General features: G+C 45.2%; 1 protein-coding gene across 7 annotated transcripts in view; it reads right to left on the bottom strand.

The window, feature by feature from the left end:
* The window catches only part of rgs19 (regulator of G protein signaling 19), a 46806-nt gene that overhangs the window by 8062 nt on the left and 12516 nt on the right, over window positions 1-26228 (bottom strand). For 2 of the 7 annotated variants that reach the window (XM_076878018.1, XM_004567627.5), the window contains exon 2: window positions 18860-18967. The exons of 2 other annotated variants lie outside the window; for them this stretch is intronic. In XM_076878018.1, coding sequence (XP_076734133.1) covers window positions 18860-18941 — 82 coding nt within the window. In that variant the 5' untranslated portion in view covers window positions 18942-18967. Of the gene's footprint in view, window positions 1-516; window positions 4272-18090; window positions 18828-18859; window positions 18971-26228 lie in introns of those variants that run through there. 3 more of the 7 variants (XM_076878019.1, XM_004567629.5, XM_076878020.1) reach the window with 3 other exon arrangements.

Genomic DNA, 26228 nt, shown 5'->3' with positions numbered 1-26228 from the left:
ACTTTTAAAATGTATTCCATTACAGATTACATGCCCCAAAATGTATTTTGTAACGTATTCCGTTATGCGACTCAATGAGAGTAACTATTCTGAATACTTTGGATTACTTAATATATTATCATGCTTTTTCCAACTACATGAATGTATTGCTGGGTGATTTATTACTGAAGGTTACTCGCCATACCAATACCAACTAGATGTAAAAATCTTAATATAAATGAGTAACAGTAGGTGGACATTAGGTAAGGCTACACTTTTTGCAGCGATCTCGTGTAGAAAACTATTTGGCGCGTATATAAAACAGGTCCGCGGCTCCGAACCGTAGTAAAGGGACCTCTGGCTAATACGTCAGGTTCGTGTCGGGCTCCTAGCCGAAAAATAGCTTTACTTTGTTGTCTGGGTCAACTTTGCTAGCGAGAGACAGAGAGAGGCGTTGAAAGGCTGCTCCAACGGAGCTTATTGTTTCAGAGGAAAACACGAACACAGCGTACAGTTGAGTCTTAACAGCTTACTTACAGCTGGGCTCATCAGGCTCTCTTCTGTGTCCTTGGGCAAGACACTTCACCTGTTGCCTACTGGTGGTGGTCAGAGGGCCCGGTGGCGCCAGTGTCCGGCAGCCTCGCCTCTGTCAGTGCGCCCCAGGGTGGCTGTGGTTACAATGTAGCTTGCCATCACCAGTGTGTGAATGTGTGTGTGAATGGGTGGATGACTGGATATGTAAAGCGCTTTGGGGTCCTTAGGGACTAGTAAGGCGCTATATAAATACAGGCCATTTACCATTTTACCATTTTCTTGGCTGCAGTGGTTATTATTATATTTACATGCTTCCAGCTCCCGTTTCTGCTCCGTGACAGCTCGTACGTTTCCTTTTTTTCCCTCCTCGCTCACAGACACATAACGGGTATGGCAGTCCATTCTCCCTGCAGCACGGACTACACTGCCCATCAGGCTGCATGCTTTAGGGCAATGCCTGTAACTAGGGCTGCCACAAACGATTATTTTGATAGTTGACTAATCAGATCATGCATCCATTGAACGTAAAACGTACAGCTTATTGCACCAGCAGCAGCTGCTCTTATATAACTATCATTAGCTTACAGCTTTCAGTGTTTCAGGTATGTGCTAACTAAAAATAAAGACAAGATGATAGTTTATTAAATTTAAATGAAATTTGCAGATTGTTTCGGTGGAGTTTAATAAACTCACCGGAGTAAATTCTTGAGCATCTCACACTTCTGATGATCAGTTGTCTGCTTGACGTTTATTCAGCTGTGTAAAAACTATAACTTTAATCTCAGCCAAACCGATTTACTCAGAAACAAATAAAACGTCGGAGCGCTTTTAAAAATATGTGGTGTCTTGATAAACTGAGCAGATATTTGAGGTTTCCACAGCTACATTCTCGCCTGAAAATATGTTAAAAGTTTATTTTGTGACCCAGAAAGAATAATAAGAGTAATATTAAAACTAACTAGCTGCCGCCATTGTTGACAACTGAGCTGGGCTGCGCTATGAATTCTGGGACACAGTCTTCTTCTTCGGGGTTTAACGGCAGCTGGCATCCTTGTACATGCAGTGCTGGCATCTTCTGTTTCAGTCCGTTATTACACTCTTAAATCCTACTACTTATTCCTGCGTCTTTTGGGATCTTGCAAAGCTTCAAATGACGCGTCGACTATTAAATTAGTCGTCGACGATTTTGATAGTCGACGTAATCGTGGCAGCCCTACATGTAACACTCTGCCTATTGCCTTCATATTAAACATTTTTAAAAATATTTCTTCATGTCATTATGAGACGCGAGATTGAGACACAGACATTTGAGCCTCTTAATGTGTGTTTTCCTTGGGTTTCCACCAGCGTGTAAATACCAAAAACAGAGAGGGGACAGCCTAATATATGAAACCGCTGTGTAATCCCTTTATTTAAACAAAGTAACTGTAATTTGAATACCACCTTTTTTAAATGGTAACTGTTAGGGCTGTGCGATATGACCAAAATCTCATATCCCGATATAAGAATTCTATCATCCCGATAACGATATAAATCACATAAATGTAACATTTTCTGTAAATTCTGTGAATCTCGGGAAGCTCGTCTTGCGGGAAGTGTTTCCAGCTGCGCGTCATGTATCTGGAGTCGAGTGTTTTAACAGATGTATGAAATGATACATTTTTAGACATAAGTTATAAATGCAATCCATTATTATTATTATTATTATTATTACATTAATTTGTGCTTCACAACAAAACTATCCTTCATTACAAAGGCTGGAGTTTTACAGAAGAAGGAACATTCAACGTCTGCAGCCGCATGAAGACACTCGTAAACACTCGCAAACGTATTTCCAAGAGTTTCACTTTCAGGGGGATAATATTTCACTCAGTCGCCCAACTGTGAATTAAAAACTCTGTGACACACAATTTACTGCAAATTGAACAAAATCTAAGAGAAAAAAGTCATGGCTGTTGTGTTTGTGATAGTTGCTACCCGGACTGTTTATTATCAGAAGGAAAGCATGATCTGCACTTGGATGCTCAGTCTTTGGCCTTGTCCTGACACTCAGAGCTCACACTCAGTCAGTACAAGTTAGCCCCACCCACAGAAGCCATGAATGCATAAACGCATGTGGCACAATAACACAGTAATATTAGCATGTACCCTATGCTAAAGGAAGTACTGAAGCTCCTTTCCTTAGTATTTGGATAACTGGAACACCAGATACTTCCTGTCAAATGTCGCAGTTCGATACCTTCCTAAGCATATTGGTCTATTAGAACGCACTCGGTTTGGCCTACCTGCACAGGTACTATAGTGACTGAGACCACTTGAAAAAGCTGGGAAGAGACAGTTAACCGTTTGAGTTTAAAGCTGCTTCAGCTGATGATCTTGGGCTCAGTCAGGATGTGACGACTCAGAGAAATGACGCTGCTTCCTGCTCAGGTCACAGGACGAAACTTGAGCTTAAAATCTCCCTTCCCAATAACCTTTGTTTACAGTAATGACAGCGAGCTTGCACCTGTAAACAAACAGTGACACATTCTTTTCCATTTGCACCATATTGCGCCGATATTAACAATTGGTGTTCGCGCTCTCTGCGGTAGAGTATCACTTCCTGTTACTGCTCAAACACAGTGATGTCTTTGAGTAGCTTACCTGCTTAGCAATTTAATTAAAAACTTAGATACCTTCTTCTTTCATAGTATAATCTTCACATGCTTCATCCGAAGCACACTCTCTGTGCACTCACTCCCTAATTTATAGCCAAAGTATTCACTCACTGTGTCTTTACTGTTTCAATAGCTTAGCTTAGCTCGCAGCCGACTCGTTAGCACCATGGCTACTTCACCTGTCCCCCCTTCACTTTCCTGCTCATTGTGTCAGATGTTTGGTTACTCCTCAGCCTCCTTTAGCAGTAATGAAATCTGTAACAAATGTAGCATATTTGCAGCTCTGGAGGCCAGGATTACTGAATTGGAGACTCAGCTTCGCACCCTTCATTCACCCGTAGCTAGCCAGGCCCCTGTAGCTGGTGCAGCCGAAGATAGCGTAGGCCCCGGCAGATCCCAAGCAGCTGGGGAAAGAGGGCGGCTGGGTCACGGTGAGGAGGAAGCATAGTCCTAAACAGAAGCCCCAGGTACACCACCAACCCGTTCATGTGTCTAACAGTTTTTCCCCACTCGGCGACACACACGCCGGGGGTCAAACTCTGGTAATTGGTGATTCTGTTCTCAGACATGTGAAGCTAGAGACACCGGCAACCATAGTCAATTGTCTTCCAGGGGGCAGAGCAGACGACATTGAGGGAAATTTAAAACTGCTGGCTAAGGGTAAACGTAAATACAGTAAAATCATAATTCACGTTGGCAGTAATGACACCCGGTTACGCCAATCGGAGGTCACTAAAATCAACATTGAATCGGTGTGCAACTTTGCCAAAACAATGTCGGACTCTGTAGTTTTCTCTGGTCCCCTCCCCAATCAGATCAGGAGTGACATGTTTAGCCGCATGTTCTCCTTAAATTGCTGGCTGTCTGAGTGGTGTCCCAGAAACAATGTGGGCTTCATAGATAATTGGCAAACCTTCTGGAGGAAACCTGGTCTTGTTAGGAGAGACGGCATCCATCCCACTTTGGATGGAGCAGCTCTCATTTCTAGAAATATGGACAAATTCATTAAACCTCCCAAAATATGACTATCCAGAGTTGGGACCAGGAAGCAGAGTTGCAGTCTTACACGCCTCTCTGCAGCTTCTCTCCTCCTGCTAACCCCCCCCCCCCCAAAAACCCATCTCCATAGAGACTGTGTCAGCTCCCAAACAGACAAAAAACAAACTAAAAACCAGCAACAAACAACTTAAACATAAACAATTACAAAGAAAGAACAATAAAGTATCCACATCTGAACCAAAGAGTAAAACAGTGAAATGTGGATTATTAAATATTAGGTCTCTCTCCTCCAAGTCTCTGTTAGTACATGACTTAATAATTGATCAACACATTGATTTACTCTGCCTTACAGAAACCTGGTTGCAGCAGGATGATTATGTTAGTTTAAATGAATCAACACCCCCGAGTCATTCTAACTACCAGAAACCTCGAAGCACAGGCCGAGGGAGAGGTGTGGCAGCAATTTTTCACACCAGCCTATTAATCAACCAAAGACCCAGACAGACTTTTAATTCATTTGAAAGCCTGATGCTTAACATTGTCCACCCCAGCTGTGAAAGTCAGAAACCAGTCTTACTTGTTATCATCTATTGTCCACCTGGGCCTTACACAGAGTTTCTGTCTGATTTCTCAGACTTTTTATCTGATTTAGTTCTGAGCTCAGATAAAATAATTATTGTGGGTGATTTTAACATCCATGTAGATGCTAAATATGTAAAAGAACCCACCCACCACTTTAATCACACTCTAGATCTTGTTTTAACATATGGCATAGAAACTTCATGAACTTCTTCACAAATAAAATTGTAATCATTAGAGGAAAAAATTACCAATAATCATCCCACAGATGTAATATTATCTACAGCTACTCTTAGTACCATTGATGTTAAGTTAGACTCTTTTTCTCCAATTGATCTTTCTGAGTTAACTTCAATAATTACTTCCTCCAAGCCATCAACGTGTCTTTTAGACCCATTCCTACAAAACTGCTCAAAGAAGTCCTGCCATTAATTAATGCTTCGATCTTAAATATGATCAGCCTATCTCTAATAATCGGCTATGTACCACAGGCCTTCAAGCTGGCTGTAGTTAAACCTTTACTCAAAAAGCCATCTCTAGACCCAGCAGTCTTAGCTAATTATAGGCCAATCTCCAACCTTCCTTTCATATCAAACATCCTTGAAAGAGTAGTTGTCAAACAGCTAACAGATCATCTGCAGAGGTTTATTTGAAGAGTTTCAGTCAGGTTTCAGAGCTCAGCACAGCACAGAAACAGCTTTAGTGAAGGTTACAAATGATCTTCTTATGGCCTCTGACAGTGGACTCATCTCTGTGCTTGTCCTGCTAGACCTCAGTGCAGCGTTCGATACTGTCGACCATAATATCCTATTAGAGCGATTAGAACATGCTGTAGGTATTACAGGTACTGCACTGCAGTGGTTTGTATCATATCTATCTAATAGACTCCAGTTTGTGCATGTAAATGGAGAGTCCTCTTCACACACTGAGGTTAATTATGGAGTTCCACAGGGTTCAGTGCTAGGACCAATTCTGTTTACATTATACATGCTTCCCTTAGGCAGCATCATTAGAAGACATAGCATACATTTACACTGCTATGCAGATGACACCCAGCTCTATCTGTCCATGAAGCCAGATAACACACACCAATGAGTTAAACTGCAGGAATGTCTTAAAGACATAAAGACCTGGATGGCCGCTAACTTTCTGCTTCTTAATTCAGATCAAACTGAGGTTATTGTACTCGGCCCTGAAAAGCTTAGAAATATGGTATCTAACCAGATTCTTATTCTGGATGGCATTACCTTGGCCTCCAGTAACACTGTGAGGAACCTTGGAGTCATTTTTGACCAGGACATGTCCTTCAACGCACATATTAAACAAATATGTAAGACTGCGTTCTTCCATTTGCGCAACATCTCTAAAATTAGAAATATCCTGTCTCAGTGTGACGCTGAAAAACTAGTTCATGCATTTATTACTTCCAGGCTGGACGACTGTAATTCATTATTATCAGGAAGTCCTAAAAACTCCCTAAAAAGCCTTCAGCTAATCCAAAATGCTGCAGCAAGAGTCCTGACCAGTGTTGCCAACTCCTCAGTAAGGAAAATCGCTATTGGTTGTCCTAAAAGTTGCTAGAAGTCGCTAAATGATGTCATCGCCTAATTTGCATAATTGATCATACTAATCTAATTGTACCCTATGTTGTTGGAGAGACAAATAACATCGTGGAAGAGACATAAAGTGAGTAAAAAACGTCCTAAATGCATTTAGAGTTTATTTAGAACTACAAATTAAATTTCTTTTAGCAATTATTGTTTTGTTTAATGTCACATTTCCAATCCTGCTCCTTTACCCGGGCTTGGACTGGCAAAAGTGACCCGAAATAGGCACTCTGGTGGAGTTACTTTGTGTGTGTGTGTTTATAAGTAGTTTTAAACCTTGTGATCCACAAAACAGCATAAGAGTAAAAGAGTAAAAGAAGAACTGACTGCGTTACAGCACCCGCTGCTTGTTGAGAGTAAAAGCAATATGGGCTTTCACGTCTTTTTTTAGCGACTTTTTTTTAGAAAAAAGGTCGCTAAGGGGTCTGAAAACTCGCTAAATATAGTGACAAAGTCGCTAAGTTGGCAACACTGGTCCTGACAGGGACTAGAAAGAGAGAGCATATTTCTCCTGTTTTGGCTTCCCTTCATTGGCTTCATGTTAAATCCAGAATTGAATTCAAAATCCTGCTCCTCACATACAAGGTCTTAAATAATCAGGCCCCATCTTATCTTAATGACCTTGTAGTACCATATCACCCTATTAGAGCACTTCGCTCTCGCTCTGCAGGCCTACTTGTTGTTCCTAGAGTATTTAAAATTGGAATGGGAGGCAGAGTTTTTCCTTCCCACTGTCACCAAAGTGCTTGCTCATAGGGGGTCATATGATTGTTGTTTTTTTCTCAGTATGTGTTACTGTAGGGTCTGCCTTACAATATAAAGCGCCTTGTGGGGACTGTTGTCATTTGGCGCTGTATAAATAAAATTGAATTTTCAGCCACCCCTCTTTGGTTTTATTACTTTCTTTTAATCTTTAAAGTGCTTTTGAGCACCTGGAGCAGGGTGCCGCCGGTGCATCGAGCCACCTGGAGGGCTCTTCAACTGGTGGGGGAGATTGTCACATCTTGCAGGAGCTTTCCTCTCCTCAGGAGCTCCCTCTGCAGGAGGGGGAGATACAGGAGAGGTGGAGGAAGATCTCAGCCTGGGTGTTTATTGTCTTATGTAGTCTGGAAGATGAGTGGATGGTGGGGTGGGTGCAGTTTTCTCTGTGGTGGGGTTGGGTGGACTGTCCCGGGCTCTGTGGGGCCGGGAGGCGCTGCTGCACTGGGCCCCGGTCTGGATGGGCCTGGGCCCCCTTTCCCTGGCGGGTCGCGGAGTATGGGGGTGCCTACTGGGGTCAGCGGGGGAGCTGGCCCCAGGGAGGGGTCACTTGCCCCTCCCTTCCTTCCCTCCCCATCTCCAGCTGCCTCCCTCTTCCCGCTCCACCACAACCACCCACACATGCAGGACCTTGGAGTAGGGGTATGTCACCAGGGTGCAGAGGAGGCTACCCCCCCCCCGTCCCCTTCTGGCTGCCTCTGCCTCAATTTTATCCCACAACTTAGACATTCACATTACTCACACTCTCATTACACATACATATAGGATCTTGGGGGTGGGCACGATACACGGAATCCAAAGTACCATCAGGGTGTACACCCCACCCCTGGCGTCGTTGCCCACCTCTCAATTTTAAATACACGTAGACATTGAGGGCTAGCAGGAGGGACCATGCGCTTACCTGCTGCTCTCTGGCAGGTAGCTCCATGCCCTCCTGGGTTTTAAATGCACCTTAGAACACACATGCATCAACACTACAATGAGCGGGTGGAGGGAGGTTTGGAGTCTTCTCTCACCCCCGTTCTCTGCGACCTGCTGGAGCGGGGGGGCTAGGAGGAGGAGTTGGCCGTCCGACTGCGGTCTGGAGTGTGGGGCCTTCCTGCTGCTGCGGAGTCGGGGTGGTCTGCCTCCCCTCACCGCAGGGAAAAGGGTAACACCACCTGGGTCTGGGTGCAGTTCCCCCCTCCAGGGGCAAGGGTACCTAGACCCAGTTTGTAGAGTACGCTTGGGGAGTGTGATCGTGTGTACAGCGTCTCTTTATGTCTGTCTCCACGTTGGTTGAGTGTGGAGTAAGTGTATATGAGAGCATGAGGGTGGGAATGGATGTTTGTATCTGTGTGTGCCTGTATTTCTGTGTCTATATGTCAGGTTGGGTGTCAGGTGCCACCTCTCTGGGGACATCTCAGGCCCTCCAAGGTTTGGAGGCCTATCTCCCCCTACCACCACTTCCCCTGCCAGTGGCGGACCCCCTCAGACATCGGTGCGTTGGTGGTTCTTTGTGTCTGGGGATGGGCGTCCAGGTACACACCGGCTCACTCCTTGGCGGCCGCTTATCGGGGCCTGGAGCCTGGGGCTCGCTCGGGCCACTTCGGAGGTGGGGTGCCCCCGGCCTCTCGGCCTGGGGCTCGGTCACTCAGGCACGGCTGGCTGCCGGCGGAGCTCACGGGCGCGTCACTGCAACCCCCCCCGGCTTCTGCTCCGCGGCTGCTGAGTGAGTCCTCATCTGGGACTCTCCTCAGCTCTTTCTGGGACAGTGGCGCGGCTGCCCCTCTGTTGGTCTTCCTTGGTCTCTTGTGTTCTGGGGGCCTCTGGATGTCTGGAGTTTTGATCTCCTCCATACCTGCTTCATGCCCTGGAGGACGGGGCTGTGGCCCCCCCACACCCTCTAGCAGATCATTACATGAAGGAACCTTTTAAAAAACAAAAAACAAGCGCGTCCATGCTCACAGGTGTACACACGGGTGATCACACCCACAAACTACACCCTTTTTGGCTCCTACCTCAAAGCACACTGTGTTCTGTTGATCTTATGTGCTGCACAATAATGTTTAATATTTAGTATTTACTGTCATATTCCCATATATCATTGTGATGTTGTTTATTCTATTACTCTTGTTCTCTTCTGCTTGTTTTCTTTTTTCTTTCTCAGCAGGTGATCCAGGTGATTGATATATGCATTTTTTTTTCTCTGCCCGTTCTGTTGGTTTTTGTTTTTTGCCCTTCTCCCCGTCCCTCTTCTCAGCTGTTTCTCTTTCCCTCTTTCTTTCTCCCCTTCTTTCCCCCAGTCAAGTCTGTCCCGTATTCAGTAAGTGAAAATAAAATAAACAATAAAAGGTGAATCAAATGGACCATTACGGCAAGGCTGTGATGGTCAATTTGGTAAAGTAAATCCGTTGGGCATCTTTCTTTGCCTTTAGACAACAATTCTGATGGGATAAGAGCCAAACGGGACAGACAAAAAAAAAAAAAAAAAAAAAAAAAAAAAGTGCTTTTGAGCAACAGTTCTCCAGCTTTCTGAAGCTCTTCTTCTTTGGACATCGGCTGCTTTTTTTGTTTTTGTTCAGTCCCTGTACCTGACCCTTTTCACGGGAGTGTTTTTAACCCCTGAACTCTGACGTATGAAGCACTAAAGCATAAAAAGTCTTCTAACTCAAGGATGTACACAGCAGACACCTTAGCAAAGACTTTGACTTTTTGTTACCAGCAGCTGGTTTCTTTAGTCGAATCTGTGAAAAATACCAACGATGACAAAGTCTGAAATAAAATAGTGTTTTTGCACCAAAGGTGACTCCCAAACAGCAGGGAAGGTGAAAACTGAAGAAAGAAGAACAAGTCCAGCAAAGACCTGACACAGGACACTGAGCGATGATCATCTACTTTCCACTGAAACCTCATCAGAAATGGTCTGAGTGGAAGGGCAGCATCAGGAAGCCATAATGAAGGGAAACACAAGGAAAGGCTGAGGTATGGAAATTGCACAAGAACTCAGAAATCAGAGGAACAGGTCTGATGGAGAGATGGATCTTTGATAAACTGATGAGTGTGATCCACCGTGCAGCAGCATCTGGAAACATCAGCTTCATGTTTCAGCATGACAATGATCCAACCACAGTGAAGGCACAGCTGGATAGAAACACACGGGGGAACAGAGCCAGACCTCAGCATGACTGAAGCAGCGTGGGATCATCTTGACAGGGAACAAAACATCCAAAGAAGAGCTTTGAATGTCCTTCAAGGAGCCTGGAAAACTGTTCCTGAAGATCCTCACAGAGCTGACAGGAAGTGAACTACACTGGTTGTTTGGCCTTATGAAGCATCCTCCCAGCTCTGCTCAGGTTAAATCGTTCTGGCTGTTTTGCACAGCCAGTCCTAAATCTGAAATATTTGAGTGGGATGATCGGGAAAGATCGAGGATGTTTCCTACTTCATAAATCTATTATGCAGTAAACAAATGTGTATTCACTGCATGCACCGAAACAGATGCACGACTGGTCATTCATTATTACTGTGAGTCCGACACCAACAATAAAAAGTTGGTGCCTGCAGCCTTCAGTGACTGAAGGCTGCAGGCAGCTGAAACAACACTGAACAAGTAAAAATCAAAAATCAGAACCACAATATGAGAGACGGGAAAAAGACACGCTGATTAGAGGAAGAGAAATACACTCACTGTTTGGGAGAAAGAGAGAAAAAAGCAGGAAAGAGTCAAAGTAACATCAAAAAGGAGGAGAGACAAAAACAAAAGAGGAAACAGAAACCAGGGTTTTACAAAATAAAGGGCGTGAATAGAAGAGAGGAAGAGCAAGAGGAAGTGAAAGAGACCCAACATGTGACACACACTTGTGTGTGTGTGAGTCATGTTTTTATTTCTCACAGTTGAAGAATATCTCTGCTTTAGAGTTTTTCTTCCCCCAAAATAAAAGTTAAAAGTGACTGTGGGTTTTTTCTGTGCCACTTTGGGCTCCCACGGTTCAACATGCATGTTAGGGTTACTCTGTGATTCAGCTCGAGGTGTTAGTGTGAATGATTATCTGTCTCTCTGTGTTAGACAGAAAAGCCACCTGCCCCCGCCTCGCCCCTCGCGGGGGGGGGGGGGGGGGTTTGGAGGCTCCCGTTTGGATGAGCGTCTGGAGATGGATGGAATGGAAATTCGCATTACTCTGAGATAATCTGGAGGAGAATCACAGCTGCAGTAACATTCATGACAGTTTACTGACATGATGATTTAAATCATTTCTGTGGGTCTGAACGATCGGATTTCTCCAATACTGGACCCACTTCAGTCTGCCTACCAGGCATTGGAGCGGACGATGCCGTCATTCACCTCGTGCATCCTTCCCTCTCTCACCTGGAGACCGCTGGGAGCACTCTGAGAATCATGTTCTTTGATTTCTCCAGTGCCTTTAACACCATTCTTCCCACAGTCCTGAAGGACAACCTGGAGAACTCAGGAGTGGAGCATCACCTCACTACCTGGATTTTGGGCTACCTCACTGACCGACCACAGTATGTGAGAACTCAGGGCTGTGTGTCGGAGAGGGTCGTCTGCAGTACAGGCCCCACAGGGAACGGTTCTGGCTCCGTTCTTCTTCTACACTGCAGACGTCTCCCACAACTCCACCCAGTGCTTCCTGCACAAGTTCTCTGATGACTCTGCAATAGTCGGCCTCATCACTGATGAGGACGACAGGGAGTACAGAGAACTGACCCAAGACTTTGTGGACTGGTGCAAGCTGAACTGCCTCCAGATCAACACTAATAAAACCAAGGAGCTGGTGGTAGACTTCTGCAGGCACAAACATCCTCCACTGCAACCACTGAACATCCAAGGTATGGACATCAAGGCTGTGGACAGCTACAGGTAGCTTGGTGTTCATCTGAACAATAAACTGGACTGGACTCATAATTCAGACGCCCTCTACAGGAAGGGCAGAGCAGGCTGTACCTGCTGCGGAGACTCAGGTCGTTTGGAGTGAAGGGCCCACTCCTGAAGACCTTCTATGACTCTGTGGTGGCCTCAGCCATCTTTTAAGGTGCGGTCTGCTAGGGCAGCAGCATCTGTGCTGGGGAAGAGAACTGAACAGGCTGATCCGGAGGTCCAGCTCTGTTCTAGGATGCCCTCTGGACTAGGGCTGGGCCATATCATACCGTTCCCGGTAATACCAGTATAATGTTGGGCAACGATAACAAAATAAAATATCGCGATAGAATATGAGTAAAACACGCATGCGCAGTGCCTTTGTTTTCATACGCACATGGCCGAAAAAGCATGGTGGCAACGGAGAATGAGAAAGGGGAAAGTGGATCATTTAATGAAACAGATGAACCAGAACTGGTTTGTAAAAATGGTGCAACTTCAGTGATGTGGAACTGGTTTGGTGTTTGTCCGTCAGATACACACCAAAGCAAATTTTTTTGTAGAACATGCAAGCGGCCGTCGTTATTGCCGTATTTGTCGGACTAAGGTGCTCGTAAATCTGGAAGCAATCTGGGTCCTAAACTCTGTATGCTTCAGGTCCCAAAGTCAAATGAACACTGCGGCATCACTGAGAGTTAAAAACTGTCTAAATTCTTTCATCTGTAATAAAATGATCAGCGTTGCTGCTTTACCAGGTGTAACAGTTAAGTTTAACATCCAGGCATCCATGAAAACAGGATTTATTACATTTAACGGAGTTAGAAGTTAGCAGGAAGTTAGTGGTTAGCTCGCTAGTTTTGCTAGTTACCTAAACATGATATTGCATGTTCTGACTGAGAGATTTCTGAAAAAATTCAAACGTACAGCTCTTCTTCTTGCACACTGCAGTTTAATAATAATAATAATAATAATAATAATGGATTGCATTTATATAGCGCTTTTCTAGGCACCCAAAGCACTTTACAATTCCACTATTCATTCACTCTCACATTCACACACTGGTGGAGGCAGCTACAGGTGTAGCCACAGCTGCCCTGGGGCAGACTGACAGAAGCGAGGTTGCCATATCGAAAGAGCTGCTTTGTGGACGCGCCATCGGCCCTTCCACAAAGCACCTCTTTTTAACTTCGGTGGATATTATACATGGTTATGCTCAGGATATGTCAGCCCATTTCTACTGGAAATGCCTTTTGGTTAAACCTTCAGCAAGGAATTTGCATTTGGTCAGAGGGCCCGGTGGCGCCAGTGTCCGGCAGCCTCGCCTCTGTCAGTGCGCCCCAGGGTGGCTGTGGCTACAATGTAGCTTGCCATCACCAGTGTGTGAATGTGTGTGTGAATGGGTGGATGACTGGATATGTAAAGCGCTTTGGGGTCCTTAGGGACTAGTAAAGCGCTATATAAATACAGGCCATTTACCATTTACCATTTGCACTGTTCAATTTTTATATAGCTTTAATGCACATAAAAACAGCTGCTTGATTAAGTGAAAATAAATGGATGGGTTTTTGCGCTAGTAAAGTTGTGGAATTGTATTTTGTCTCGCATCAATTATATCGTCAGTAATATCGTTATCGCAAATTTTCAAATATATATTGTGATAAATATTTTTGGCCATATTGCCCTGCTGTAGTCTGGACCCAGTGAAGGTGGAGAGTGACAGGAGAATGGTGGCTAAGCTGTCATCCCTGTTGGACAACATCGCCTAGACCATGCAGGAGACTGACAGCACTGAGCAGCTCCAAACACGCACACAAACACAGACGCACGCACACACACACACATGCACAAAAACACACACACACGCACACATGTACACAAACACACGCACACACACACGCACAGAGCTGTGTTTACATAATTAAGTAAATTTCAAATATTAATCTGAGAGATTAGCGCTTCATAATTTCACCATCTGATCAGCAGCAGCACTCTGCATGTGTGTGTTAGGGAGAGGTCCTAATGACAAAAACAGATTAGTGTTGTTCTGTTTTCAAACTGTGTTTTTTAAACAGCAGACATGTGGACAAAGGACACATGGAGCTATAAGGACATGAAGACATGGAGTGTGATACAATGAAAGACATAAATGCAGAAAAGGGGAATAAATGTTTGAGTCATGGTGACTGTAGAGTGTGAACAGTTCTATGTTTCATCATGACACCAGGCTGACAGCACCGGTGGACTTGAGCCTGGGGCAGAAAGGAAAGGAGCTGTACCGACATGTTGGACACACAGGCTTAGTTTCCTTTTCGAGCACTCACACTCGAACGCAGTCAGCGGTGTCTAAATCAGCCGAACCGTTCTGAGGTGACACATTTGAGGTTTTTCAGCTTCAACAAACTGCATCAGACTCAAGATTCAGCCCCTGTCCTTATTAGGAGAAGTCTTTTGAAATATACACACGTTTATGCTCGTGCACGTGCACTCAGAGCGCGCACACACACACAGCGTAACCAAGCAGGCTGCCACACGCCCATTTTAAGGCTACAAGGATGTTAGCATTGACTGAAAGGGCTTCAGGCCAAGAAACAAACAGACAGAATCCTATAAAACACTTAGAGTTTAAGAAACAAACACTTTCTGCAGCAGCTACAGAAAGAAGTAAAAGACAGTCTGTATGCATGTTTTTACCTGGACACACTGGGATCTCCTCCCAGCTGGACTTGAAACACACAGGAGACTTCGGCACACTCTCTCAGTAGGAGCAGCAGCTCTAATCTTTACAATTCAGTTTTAGTTTTTTAGCAGCAAATCACAACAATAGTCACCTCAAGGTGCTTTATAGAGCCAATGAAGAAAAGCCAATATTTAGGACATTCCGATAATAATGAATGACAGTAGTCAAGCTTACAAGTAATAAATACACAAATGCACAAATGGAAGAAAGCAGTCTTACATATTTGTTTAATATGTGCGTTGAAGGACATGTCCTGGTCAAAAATGACTCCAAGGTTCCTCACAGTGTTACTGGAGGCCAAGGTAATGCCATCCAGAGTAAGAATCTGGTTAGATACCATATTTCTAAGCTTTTCAGGGCCGAGTACAATAACCTCAGTTTAATCTGAATTAAGAAGCAGAAAGTTAGCGGCCATCCAGGTCTTTATGTCTTTAAGACATTCCTGCAGTTTAACTCATTGGTGTGTGTTATCTGGCTTCATGGGTAGGGGTGGCTCCTTTGTTGGCTGTAGCCAACAAAGGAGCTACAATCAGAGATTTACTACAACTGCTTTGTCCTGAGTGCTGTCTACTCACTGTAGCTGCATGCTGGATGCATCCAAACATCCCTGATTCCTCAGAGGAGTTTCCGGGACCACAACAAAGACTCTGGTAAGGGAAGGGGTGGTGGGCTCTGTGCTCATGTGCTTCAGGACAACAACAGTGGAATCACAGACAGTCACTGCACACTGAGATTCCATTCAGTCCATTCAGTGCAGGTGCTTTTATCTACCTCACGGGCTAACGGTAGCCACAGTTACCATTGTTTACAACGCTAGCTCAAGTCTCATCCACCTCCAACTTCTATCAACAGAAAGCAGAGACCCCAGAGCACATCCATGCTGTTGCTGGGACTTTAATAAGGCATTTTTGAAATCATTACCCTGCAAATTCCACCAGCATGTTAACTGTCCTAGCAGCGGGGACAGGACACTGGACCATGTGTACAGGAATAGAGCCACGCTCCTCCCCACATGGGACAATCTGACCCCCTCTCGCTGCTCCTTATCTCTGCATACACCCCCTCTCAGGAAACAAACTCCTCTAAGCACCGGGGTCATTAAAACAAGGCCAGATGTTGTTCTCTTGATCTGACAGACTGATCCGTCTTCGAACTGCAGGACCTGGAAACCTTCACTCAGTCTGTCCTTTTCTACAGTAAGTGCGTTGTAGAGAATGTGACAGTCACCAAACCATCCAGGTTTTTCCTAACCCATGACGAGTGAAGTCCAGGCTCTGATCACAACTCGTAACTCAGCCGAAGGCTGAGAGACAGTTCTTTATACACGACTGCCAGAGCCAACCTGGGGAGGAGGTACAGGAGGAAGACAGGGGGCTTGCTCACCGACAGCAACCCCCATCAGGTGCGGAGAGGTGTGCAAACCCTCATCAACTACAAAGGCCAGAGTCCCCCAACCCCTGACAGCAGCCTCAAACTCGCAGAGGAGCTCAACGTCTTTTTTGCTCTGTTTGAGGCCACCCCGCTAAGCTCACCCGGACCCACAACACCACCACCTGGTAAAGAAGGCCCAGCAGCGGCTGCACTTAGAATAACCTGGAGCAGGAGCTGCTGCTGGCCTTCAGGCTCTCCTCCTGCCTGGTGTTTGGTACTCAGGGGTCAGACAGGCTGCACAGAGGGTCACTATTCCTCCAGACTCACTAACAGCTTCTTCCCCGGGCCATTCGGACTGTTAACACTACTTTCCTGTTTACTCCTGATTTATTTACTATTTCTATGATTTTTACTGCTGCTCAGTCAGCATGGAGTAGCCACCATACTGTTGTACATGTACAATGACAATAAAGGGCCATTCAATTCTATTGTAGTGACTGATTTTAACATGGATTATTACTCATATATATATTAGAGATTTAAAAAATCATATACAGAACTAAATGGGAGCCCAACAAAAGCAGCGGCTTCAGTGCTCTTCCTCAGGGTCCTCAGACGGGTACCACTAATAGTATTAAGGTGTTATTAACGGTCCAAAGACCACATTCAGGCTCAGGAGCAAACACACTCTGAGGGAAGACCTGCCTGTATTACCCCCACTCAGAATATAAAACCAACCTGAAGGGAAACATTTAAGATGGAAATCTCCACAGCCCGGCACAGGTGGGAAAAATAAAGTATAAATACCTTATTACTATACTTATGTACAACTTTTAGGAGCTGTACTTTAATTGAGTAGTTATTTTTTAACCGACATGAGCGTAAACTGTAACACATGAGGCAATCCTACTCGTGTATAAATCACCGGGGTACATCGCATAAAAAGAGATGAAAGAGGCACAACTGAAGTCAGGGGTTAATGTGGTTTGTTTCGGACCTAACCCCTCACCGAGGGGAGATGTCAGCATCAAGCTGAGAAGCAGGGAGTGGGAGGAGCATAAAGTAAAGTTTTTCAAGTCAGAGACAGCGTTTCTGTAAGCGCAGCAACAGGACAACATTTTACACGTGCAGGTAAATCCAACCGAGTTCATGCTGCCGTGTACACACACAAGCCCTTACTGCCTTTGCTTACATTTGAAAAACAACTATTAAGCATTTCTTAGTTATGTGTTAAACATTTCCCTGTTTATGACTTACTCCACAATTTTACATCTTTATTCTAGCAGAACATGCTTTATAATCAAAATGAGATAATTTACTGCTCTTTACAGTTGGGGCAGATTTGTATTGAGCATAGTTCAGGTTATTGTTGGCCCGCTCCCGGCGCCAACATGTAGGCAGCTGCTCATGTTCTGCTTCAGTGATTCAGGCTGACTGCATTTATTGCAATGAAAATTCATCTCAAGTAGGTTTATATTCTCATTTTTATACCACAAGGTTGAGTTATGTGTGCGCAGCTGTCAGACGTCCTCCAGGGAGCTACTCTTTCATTTCTTACTCTGTACTTCTTCAAAGAGTTTATTTAGTACTTCGACATTTACTGGAGTATTTTCAAAACTACTATCTGTACTTCTTATTTAAATACAGAATGTCTGCCGCCTCTGCAGCTTTCAAATATTCAACTTGAAAGTCTGCTGGGCCCTTTCATTGTTGTTTACAAGCCAACACATGAAAATCAGCATTTCCCAGACTGTTCAGCTTTTCAGGAACTGAGAAATACAGTTGACCATGATGCATTTTCCACTAAAGACCTTTGCCTTTCCTCGAACACCCACAGATCAGAAATCATTTTTCAAATCTTAGATATGAACCTTCAGTTCGGTCGATAATCAACAGTATCGACAGCATGGCGTGACTCACGCCGTACCTGCATCCATCGTCTTTAAGGTGACAGGAGTGCCCACGGCAGCACGCTAAAGCACACAGAAAGCATTCAGCCACACAACTCACCAGAGACGGGACGATTCAGCGGCGAACGATCGACAAACTAGTCCTTCTTTCTCCTTCCTTTCAGCCGCTCGCTAACAGCCACGACGCCTCCATCAATCAGCACGCCTTCACTCCCGTAAAGGAGGAAGAGACGAAGGGTGGGGGGCAGGAAGCAGAATCAGAGGTATTGTGACACACAGGGGTTCTTGGTTTCTCTCTGAAACTTGATGAATCAGACCTGGCGTCCACACACACACACAACTAACCCTGCCACGAGGACTGCACGGACCTCTTCACACCACCGAGGCAGGAAAAGGAGGAAAAAGCTGCTAAAAGCAGTGTTTACATTCTTGAACTTGTTCATCTCTGGAATCAGTCCAGTCTCGACTTGTCAAAGTTTCTCTCCTTCACAGGAAAACCAACCTGACCACATCCCTGAGGCTAAATCCCCACAGCTCATCACAACATCAGCCCAGCTGTCACAGCCCAGCTGCTCGCTTGGCCTGTGCCCTTGTTCTTCTCAACACATTACAGACAAAACCCTTTACGTGCTTCTGGTCCGAGATGAGCGTCACATTACATCCAGTTTCAGCTCTCGTGCATGTTACAACATGACAGCACCTTCCCTGGTCTGCTGCTGCAGAGTCCATAAAGAAATGATTGTGTGGTGCGCGAGGACAACTCTCACACTGCTGATGGTGATGTGACTTCATTACTGCTAGAAGAGGACGTGTTTGTGTGGCACACGGACAGACGGACACAGAGAGGACACACAGTCAGAGGGCTTTACCAGAACATCCGCCATGTCGAGAGAGCGGCCGGTCGGTTAGAGCGTGCGTCGTCAGCGGTGTTAGCAGGCCGGGCACACGCATGTCATCCTCTCTTCAGCCTCGGACCTCTGCTTTACACACACACACACACAGCGAAATGCACAAAAGCACATACAGTCCAAACACATGGAGATGTTCACAAATGCAACATCAAACAGCACCAACAAATCCACCAAGAGGCAGATTTATTCACAAGGTGTCCACACACACACACACACACACACACACACACACACACACACACACACACGAAGGAGAGAAAAAAACCACAGTGAGTGTGTGTGTGCAAAAGTGTGAAAAGGACACTGAAAGATTCTTAATGAACTTTATATTTAAACGATTCTGACACGTTGCCGTGTTTTCTGGGCGCTGTGAGGACCAGATGACATCATCACCTCTAATCTGCTGCTCTTACTGACCAAGCATCATTAGGCCGCCTGGACGTATTTGGTCATTTTGGCTGTAATAGGGGCAGAAATCACACTATAAGTGCATGCTTTTGCCCCTTTTTTCAGAATAACCCCAGCTTTAAATATCTGTCAGTCATTTTACATCACTGTATTGTTGTGACAACGCAACAACAGTTTACAGTGGACGAAAATAAAAAACAGACTCTGTGTTTTCAGATTTATAGTTAAGTGGAAACTGATATTCCACAGAAACAAAATGTAACACATCAACTCTAAAAATGAACTATACTAAATATGTACAATGAAGTTTTTGAGCCTAAGCCACTCAGTTTTTTTAAATCTGCAGGCCTTTTTTGGGGCGTTGCCACTTCTTCACACCCATGCATCATCAATTCTTACATGTGATTGGACCATCGGTTGCTCGTGCTTTCTAAAGATGCACCATAAAGTTTTCTCGTCTTTCAGTAAGCGTCCACATTTTCTCTCTAGCATAAACGATGACGGAGTTACCGTCGTTTAAAGAGCGCTTGTAAAATGGGCCTGTCAGCGGGCCCATCGTCAATAAAGGGTTAAACCTCGAACATCGAACAGCAGAGATGAACGAGCTCCTGATGCATTCAATTAGTTGTAAACATTTGGAGGACGTGAGTGTGGCGAGTGTAAAACCATATGACCAAGAAAGCAGCAGAGGGAGCAATGACACCTGTACTAAACAGTCACATTTTAATCCAGTTCATCAGATTCCAGTTAACGAACCATTCAGGCAAACACAGTTAAGTTTTTGTGCACCGTGATTTCATGCAAAGTCTCCGTAAAGACGAGAACTTCACCCACCATCAGAGGTGGAGCTGAGGATGTTTCCACTGTAACACATGGACAGAAAAAAACGAGTAACTGAAATTTCTGGTTCTGAAAATGCTTTTTCTCCAACTCTGGAAGGAAGAAGTTAGAATCAGTGGTCAGCCATCATGCCACCACTCTTTATCACTTTCAATAGGAAAAGCTGACAATGGGGGAGATTAGGGTTAAGGCTAGGGGAGATAAAGGCTGTAAACGGACCCTCACTGCTGTTAGCGTTTCTATATTCACACCCTGACACACCAGCACACAGGAAACCTCTGTGTTCAGGGGTTTGTCCAAGGACAGCATCCAGGACGAAGGAACAGGGATCAAACCTCTGACCTCACATTAAGGAGGCACCACGATGAGTCACAGGCTGACTCCATGTGTATTTTATCATGTGAAGAACTACACAATGTTTGTGTGTCTATTTATGAACGGAGAGGAGATGGAACTCTTTAAAGCCACTTGTTTTTTCTTTAGCAGTTTCCTCGCTTACATGTTGGGTAACACAGAGTCACTTTGATCGTCATCTTGGGTAATGTCGGCTTATCACAAGTTTCTCTGTCAGTCCCACATCTGCTTCATGTACTGTCCAATCTGTCTCCATCATCATCTTCCAGTTATTGTGTTCAATACCTGCTGCACAATCCACTTCGCATTGCCTCTGTCCTTTGTTTATTGTACAGTTAGTATTGTATAGTTAGTAATAGTACCTTTTTATTTTATAAGTTACTATTTTTTGTAATTCCTAGATTTATATCTCTTGGAGATTTATCTTTTATATTCTTATAAATGCACCATGGGGGGGGGTATTTCGGTACGCTGCATACTGTGTATACTGTTGTACTGACAATAAAGTTCTTGTATCTTGAATCACTGCTGCGGTTCTCTGAGTGAATATGACCTTTAACAGGCTGATGAAGCAGCATCGTCTGATAAAAGCCCACAGACGTACGCATCAATGAAGCAAAGATGGCCGGAGTGCTAGAAACACAAGACAAAAGGAGAAACAGACAGAAGGGAAGAAGATGAGCAGTCTGAAAAAGAGGAAGTAAGCAACAGACATAATGAAGAAAGACGCAGGAAGAGGAAGTGTGTACCAACTGGCAACAGGAAGACAGAAAAAGCCGTCCTGCTCCTCGTCCTCCGGCGGCTATCTGAGAGGTGGCTTTATTCAAAGTTGACAAGAGACTTCAAACAAACCAGCACAGCTTTCCTTCCAGAGGCTTCCAAAGACTTTCACATTAAGACACATTATTGCAATGACCCACAACCCTCACCTCCAACATGCTTTTAAGCCTAATATGTAAAACCAAGAGTGACATGAAGGGAGGGCTGGGTGTTCAGAAAGAAGGGAAACGGAGTCGAGGCGAAGCACCCGCAGGTGATCAGTAATGATTACAGACAGGTGTTTGTTCCACTCTGAGGGACTTGGATGTAAAAACTACTGCTCGAAATACGATTCCTTCAATGCAGAAACACGTTATTTCTGCTTTTCAGTGTCTCTTCCTCCTGAAACCAGACCCAGCACCCTATATGGTCATAATGACAACATTCCCATAAATCCCCATACTGCAGCTTATCCTGACGTAAGCTATACGAGTCATCGACACACCAAGAAAGGAAGGAAGCACGGAGGAACACTTTGTGTCTGTTTGTTCCAAATGCAGCTCTAAATTTAAGGAACACGGTTCAATTCTCTCACATGAGCAAGGCAGCAACACTGCTTGGCCTCACGTTTGAATTCCAGGTTAGCAACACATGATCAGGGTTAACCTGAGAAATTCAACAAACCTCATAGTCATTATGAGAGTAAATGGTAAATGCTAGGGCGGGGCTATATCATACCGTTCACGGTAATACCGGTGTAATGTTGGGCAACGATAGGAAAATGAAATATCGCGATAGAATATGGGTAAAACGCGCATGCGCAGTGCCTTTGTTTACATACGCACATGGTGGCGATGCAGAATGAGAAGAGCGAAAGCGGATCGTTGAATGAAACAGATGAACCAGAACTGGTTTGTAAAAATGCTGCAGCTTCAGTGGTGTGGAACTGGTTTAGCTTTCATCCGTCAGATACACAACAAAGCACTATTTTTGGTAGCGCATGCTAGTGGGCCGTCGTTATTACCGTGTTGTTTGGAAAATACGGCACACTTAAAATCAATCCTTTGATTTTCCTGAAAGTCGATAGCGCCCCTTATAATCCCGTGTGCCTTATGTATGAACTCTGGTTGTGTTTACTGACCTCGAAACGATTTTATGTGCACGGCGCTCGAAAATCTGTCAAATGTTTCAGTACGACTTTGCTGAGCTACGAAGCCGCACCGCTTGATGGATTGTCGGAGCATTACGGCTGTCGTAGGCGGAGCCTCGTGGAGTGATACGTACTGTGCTTCAACATAATATTACCGTATTGTGTGTGTATAACCTCTTTTTAAGTTTTGTGGATATTATACATGGTTATGCTGAGGATATGTCGGCCAGTTTCCACTGGAAACGCCTTTTGGTGAAACTGTCAGCGAGGAATTTGCACTGTTACATTTTTATATAACTTTAATGCACATAAACAGCTGCTTGTTTAAGTGAAAATACATTGATTTTTTTTTTTGCACTAATAAAGTTGAGGAGTTGTAAAGTATTTTGTCTAGTGTCAATTATATTGTCAGTTATATCGTTATCGCAAATTTTCAAATGTACATGGTGATAAATATTTTTGGTCATATCGCCCTGCTCTAGTAAATGCACTGATTCTTATATAGCGCTTTTCTACTCTTCCGGAGTACTCAAAGCGCTCTATACAATCTATACAACAGACCTCATTCACCCACTCATACAAGCACTTCCTTCTGTACTCTAAGCATTCACACACATTCACACTCCGATGCATCGGAGAGCAACTTGGGGTTAGTTTTAGGTTCTTGCCCAAGGATACTTGGCAGACCTGGGAAGCCAAGGATCGAACCACCAACCTTCCAGTCAGTAGCTGATCTGCTCTACCACCTGAGCCACAGCCACCCCAGAGAGCTACCCCAATATTTCTAACAGACATGATGTGTCAGGCAGATCACATCACCATGAGGACCTTGCAGTCTTTGTAAAACTTGCAGATGTGAGCCACATCTGGGCCAAGCTGTGTGTGCCCTTTTTTGGGGAGTATTTTGGATTTATGGATTTTTTTGGCCATATCATACTGTTCACAGTAACACCAGTATAATGTTGGGCAACGATGAGAAAATAAAATATCGTGACAGAATATGGGTAAAACGCGCATGCGCAGTGCCTTTGTTTTCATATGAACATGGCGGCGACGGAGAATGAGAAGGGCGAAAGTGGATCGTTGAATGAAACGATGAACCAGAACTGGTTTGTAAAAATGCTGAAACTTCAGTGGTGTGGAATACGGGTGGGGGAAAAATCGATACTGTGTAGTATCGGGATATTTTGTTTGCTAATAATGTATCGATACAGGGACAGCAGGAATCGATATTTTGTTACAAAAAAGTTTTTCAGAATCAGAATCAGAATCAGAATGGGGTTTATTGCCAAATGTTGAGCAGGTTTACAACATTAGGAAATTGCTGCGGTGCTTCAGTGCAAACATAGTGTCATAAATAGCACTTAAATAGACATGGAAAAAAATAAAAGTAGGGATAAGAATTAAAAGTGCTACGTGGGAAGATATGTGCATGAGATATACATGAGATATATACATGAGAATAAGAATTAAGAGTGCTACGTTGAAAGATATATACATGAGTGCAGGTGGTGATCAGTGCCAAACATGGAATGATGCAGTGAACACAGCGTAGGGTCATGTGTTAGTGGTGGGAACAGTCATATGGTTATTGTTCATGTGTCCAACAGCAGAGGGGAAGAAACTGTTCTTATGGCGAGAGGTTCTGGTGCGAATGGACCGGAGCCTCCTGCCTGAGGGGAGCAGGTCAAACAGACTGTGTCCAGGGTGAGAAGGGTCAGCTGAGATCCGAGCTACACGCCGCAATGTCCTGGAGGTGTACAGGTCCTGCAAAGATGGGAGTCTGCAGCCAATCACCTTCTCAGCAGAGCGCACAACACGCTGCAGTCTCTGTTTGTCCCTGATAGTGGCTCCAGCGTACCACACGGTGATGGAGGAGGTGAGGATGGACTCGATGATTGCAGTGTAGAACTGCATCATCGTCCGTGTTGGCAGGTTGAATTTCTTCAGCTGCCTCAGGAAGTACATCCTCTGCTGGGCTTTCTTGATGACGGAGGTGATGGTGGGCTCCCACTTCAGGTCCTGGGTGATGGTGGTACCCAGGAAGCGGAATGAGTCCACAGAGGTGATGGGGGTGTCAGTCAGGATGATGGGGGGGAGTGGGGCTGTGTGCTTCCTGAAGTCCACAATAATCTCCACTGTCTTCTGGGCATTCAGCACCAGGTTGTTGTGGCTGCACCAGGACACCAGACGTTCAACCTCCCTCCTGTAGGCAGACTCGTCCCCGTCCGAGATGAGTCCAATAACGGTGGTGTCATCTGCAAACTTGATTAGCTTGACAGACTGGTGGGTGGAGGTGCAGCAGTTGGTGTACAGGGAGAAGAGCAGAGGAGAAAGAACACAGCCCTGAGGGGAGCTGGTGCTGATGGTCCGGGAGTCCGAGACATTCTTTCCCAGCCTCACGTGCTGCTTCCTGTCCGTCAGGAAGTCAGTGATCCACCGGCAGATGGGATCAGGCACATTCATCTGGGAAAGCTTGTCTCGGAGATGGTCTGGAAGGATGGTGTTGAAGGCAGAGCTGAAGTCCACAAACAGGATCCTGGCGTAGGTTCCTGGGGAGTCCAGATGCTGCAGGATGAAGTGTAGGGCCATGTTGATGGCGTCGTCTACAGACCTGTTGGCTCTATATGCAAACTGCAGGGGGTCCAGGAGGGGGGCCGTGAGGGTCCTGAGATGGGAGAGAACTAGGCGCTCAAAAGACTTCATGACCACAGATGTCAGAGCCACGGGTCTGTAGTCATTTAGTCCAGTGATCCTAGGTTTCTTGGGGACAGGGATTATGGTGGAGGACTTGAAGCAGGCAGGCACATGACATGCCTGCAGTGAGGAGTTGAAAATGCCAGAAAACACTGGGGCCAGCTCGTTTGCACAGTGTCTGAGGGTGGCAGGAGACACACCGTCTGGGCCGGGAGCTTTTCGAGCATTCAGACTCTTAAACTGCTTCCTCACATCTGCTTCATGAATATGAAGAGTTGTGGTGGGAGGAGGTGGTGTGAAATCCTCTTTTGTGTGGGGTGAGGAGGGGGGTGTTGTAGGTGAACGGTTTGAAGGTGGTGATGGCTCTATGGAGGGGGGAGAGGTGGGGGAATTAGTGTCCAAAGTGTCTCTATTGTTGGGGCCGTTGGAGGTGTGAAGGCTGCCTGATGGCTCGTCAAAACGACAGTAGAAGTCGTTTAGGGTGTTGGCTAAGAGCAAGTCATCAGTGGAGTGGGGGGTTTTAGGCTTGTAGTTTGTGATATTCCTAAAACCTTTCCACACAGAGGCCGAGTCATTCTCTGAGATCTGCTGCTGCATCTTCTCAGAGTGCTGATGTTTAGCAATGTCCACTTCTTTAGTGAACCTGTACTTGGCCTCTCTGTAGCAGTCCCTGTCTCCGCTTCTGAACGCCTTTCTCTTTTCCAGCCACAGCTTTTTGAGTTTAGGAGTAAACCAGGGTTTGTCATTGTTATAACTCACCCTGGTGCGTGATGGCACAATGCTGTCCTCACAGAAGTGGATATAGGAGGTGACAGTGTCCGTAAACTCGTCCAAGCTGTTAGAAGCAGCCTTCAATGTGTCCCAGTCTGTGGTCTCCAAACACGTGCGAAGCTCCTCCACAGCCTCGTTGCTCCACAGTTTTTTAGTCCTCACGACAGGTTTGGAGAGCTTCAGCCTCGGTCTGTACGTGGGGATTAGGTGGATCATGACGTGGTCAGAAAGTCCGAGTGAAGCGCGGGGCACCGCGCGATAGGCCCCGCTGATCGTGCTGTAACAGTGGTCCAATGTCCTCTCCTCTCTGGTCGGGCATTTAATATACTGCTTATATTTTGGAAGCTC

This window comes from Maylandia zebra, linkage group LG20 (assembly GCF_041146795.1).
Source record: "Maylandia zebra isolate NMK-2024a linkage group LG20, Mzebra_GT3a, whole genome shotgun sequence".
In the NCBI taxonomy this organism is placed as follows: Eukaryota; Metazoa; Chordata; class Actinopteri; order Cichliformes; family Cichlidae; genus Maylandia; species Maylandia zebra.
This window is presented reverse-complemented; position numbering and strand designations above follow the sequence as displayed.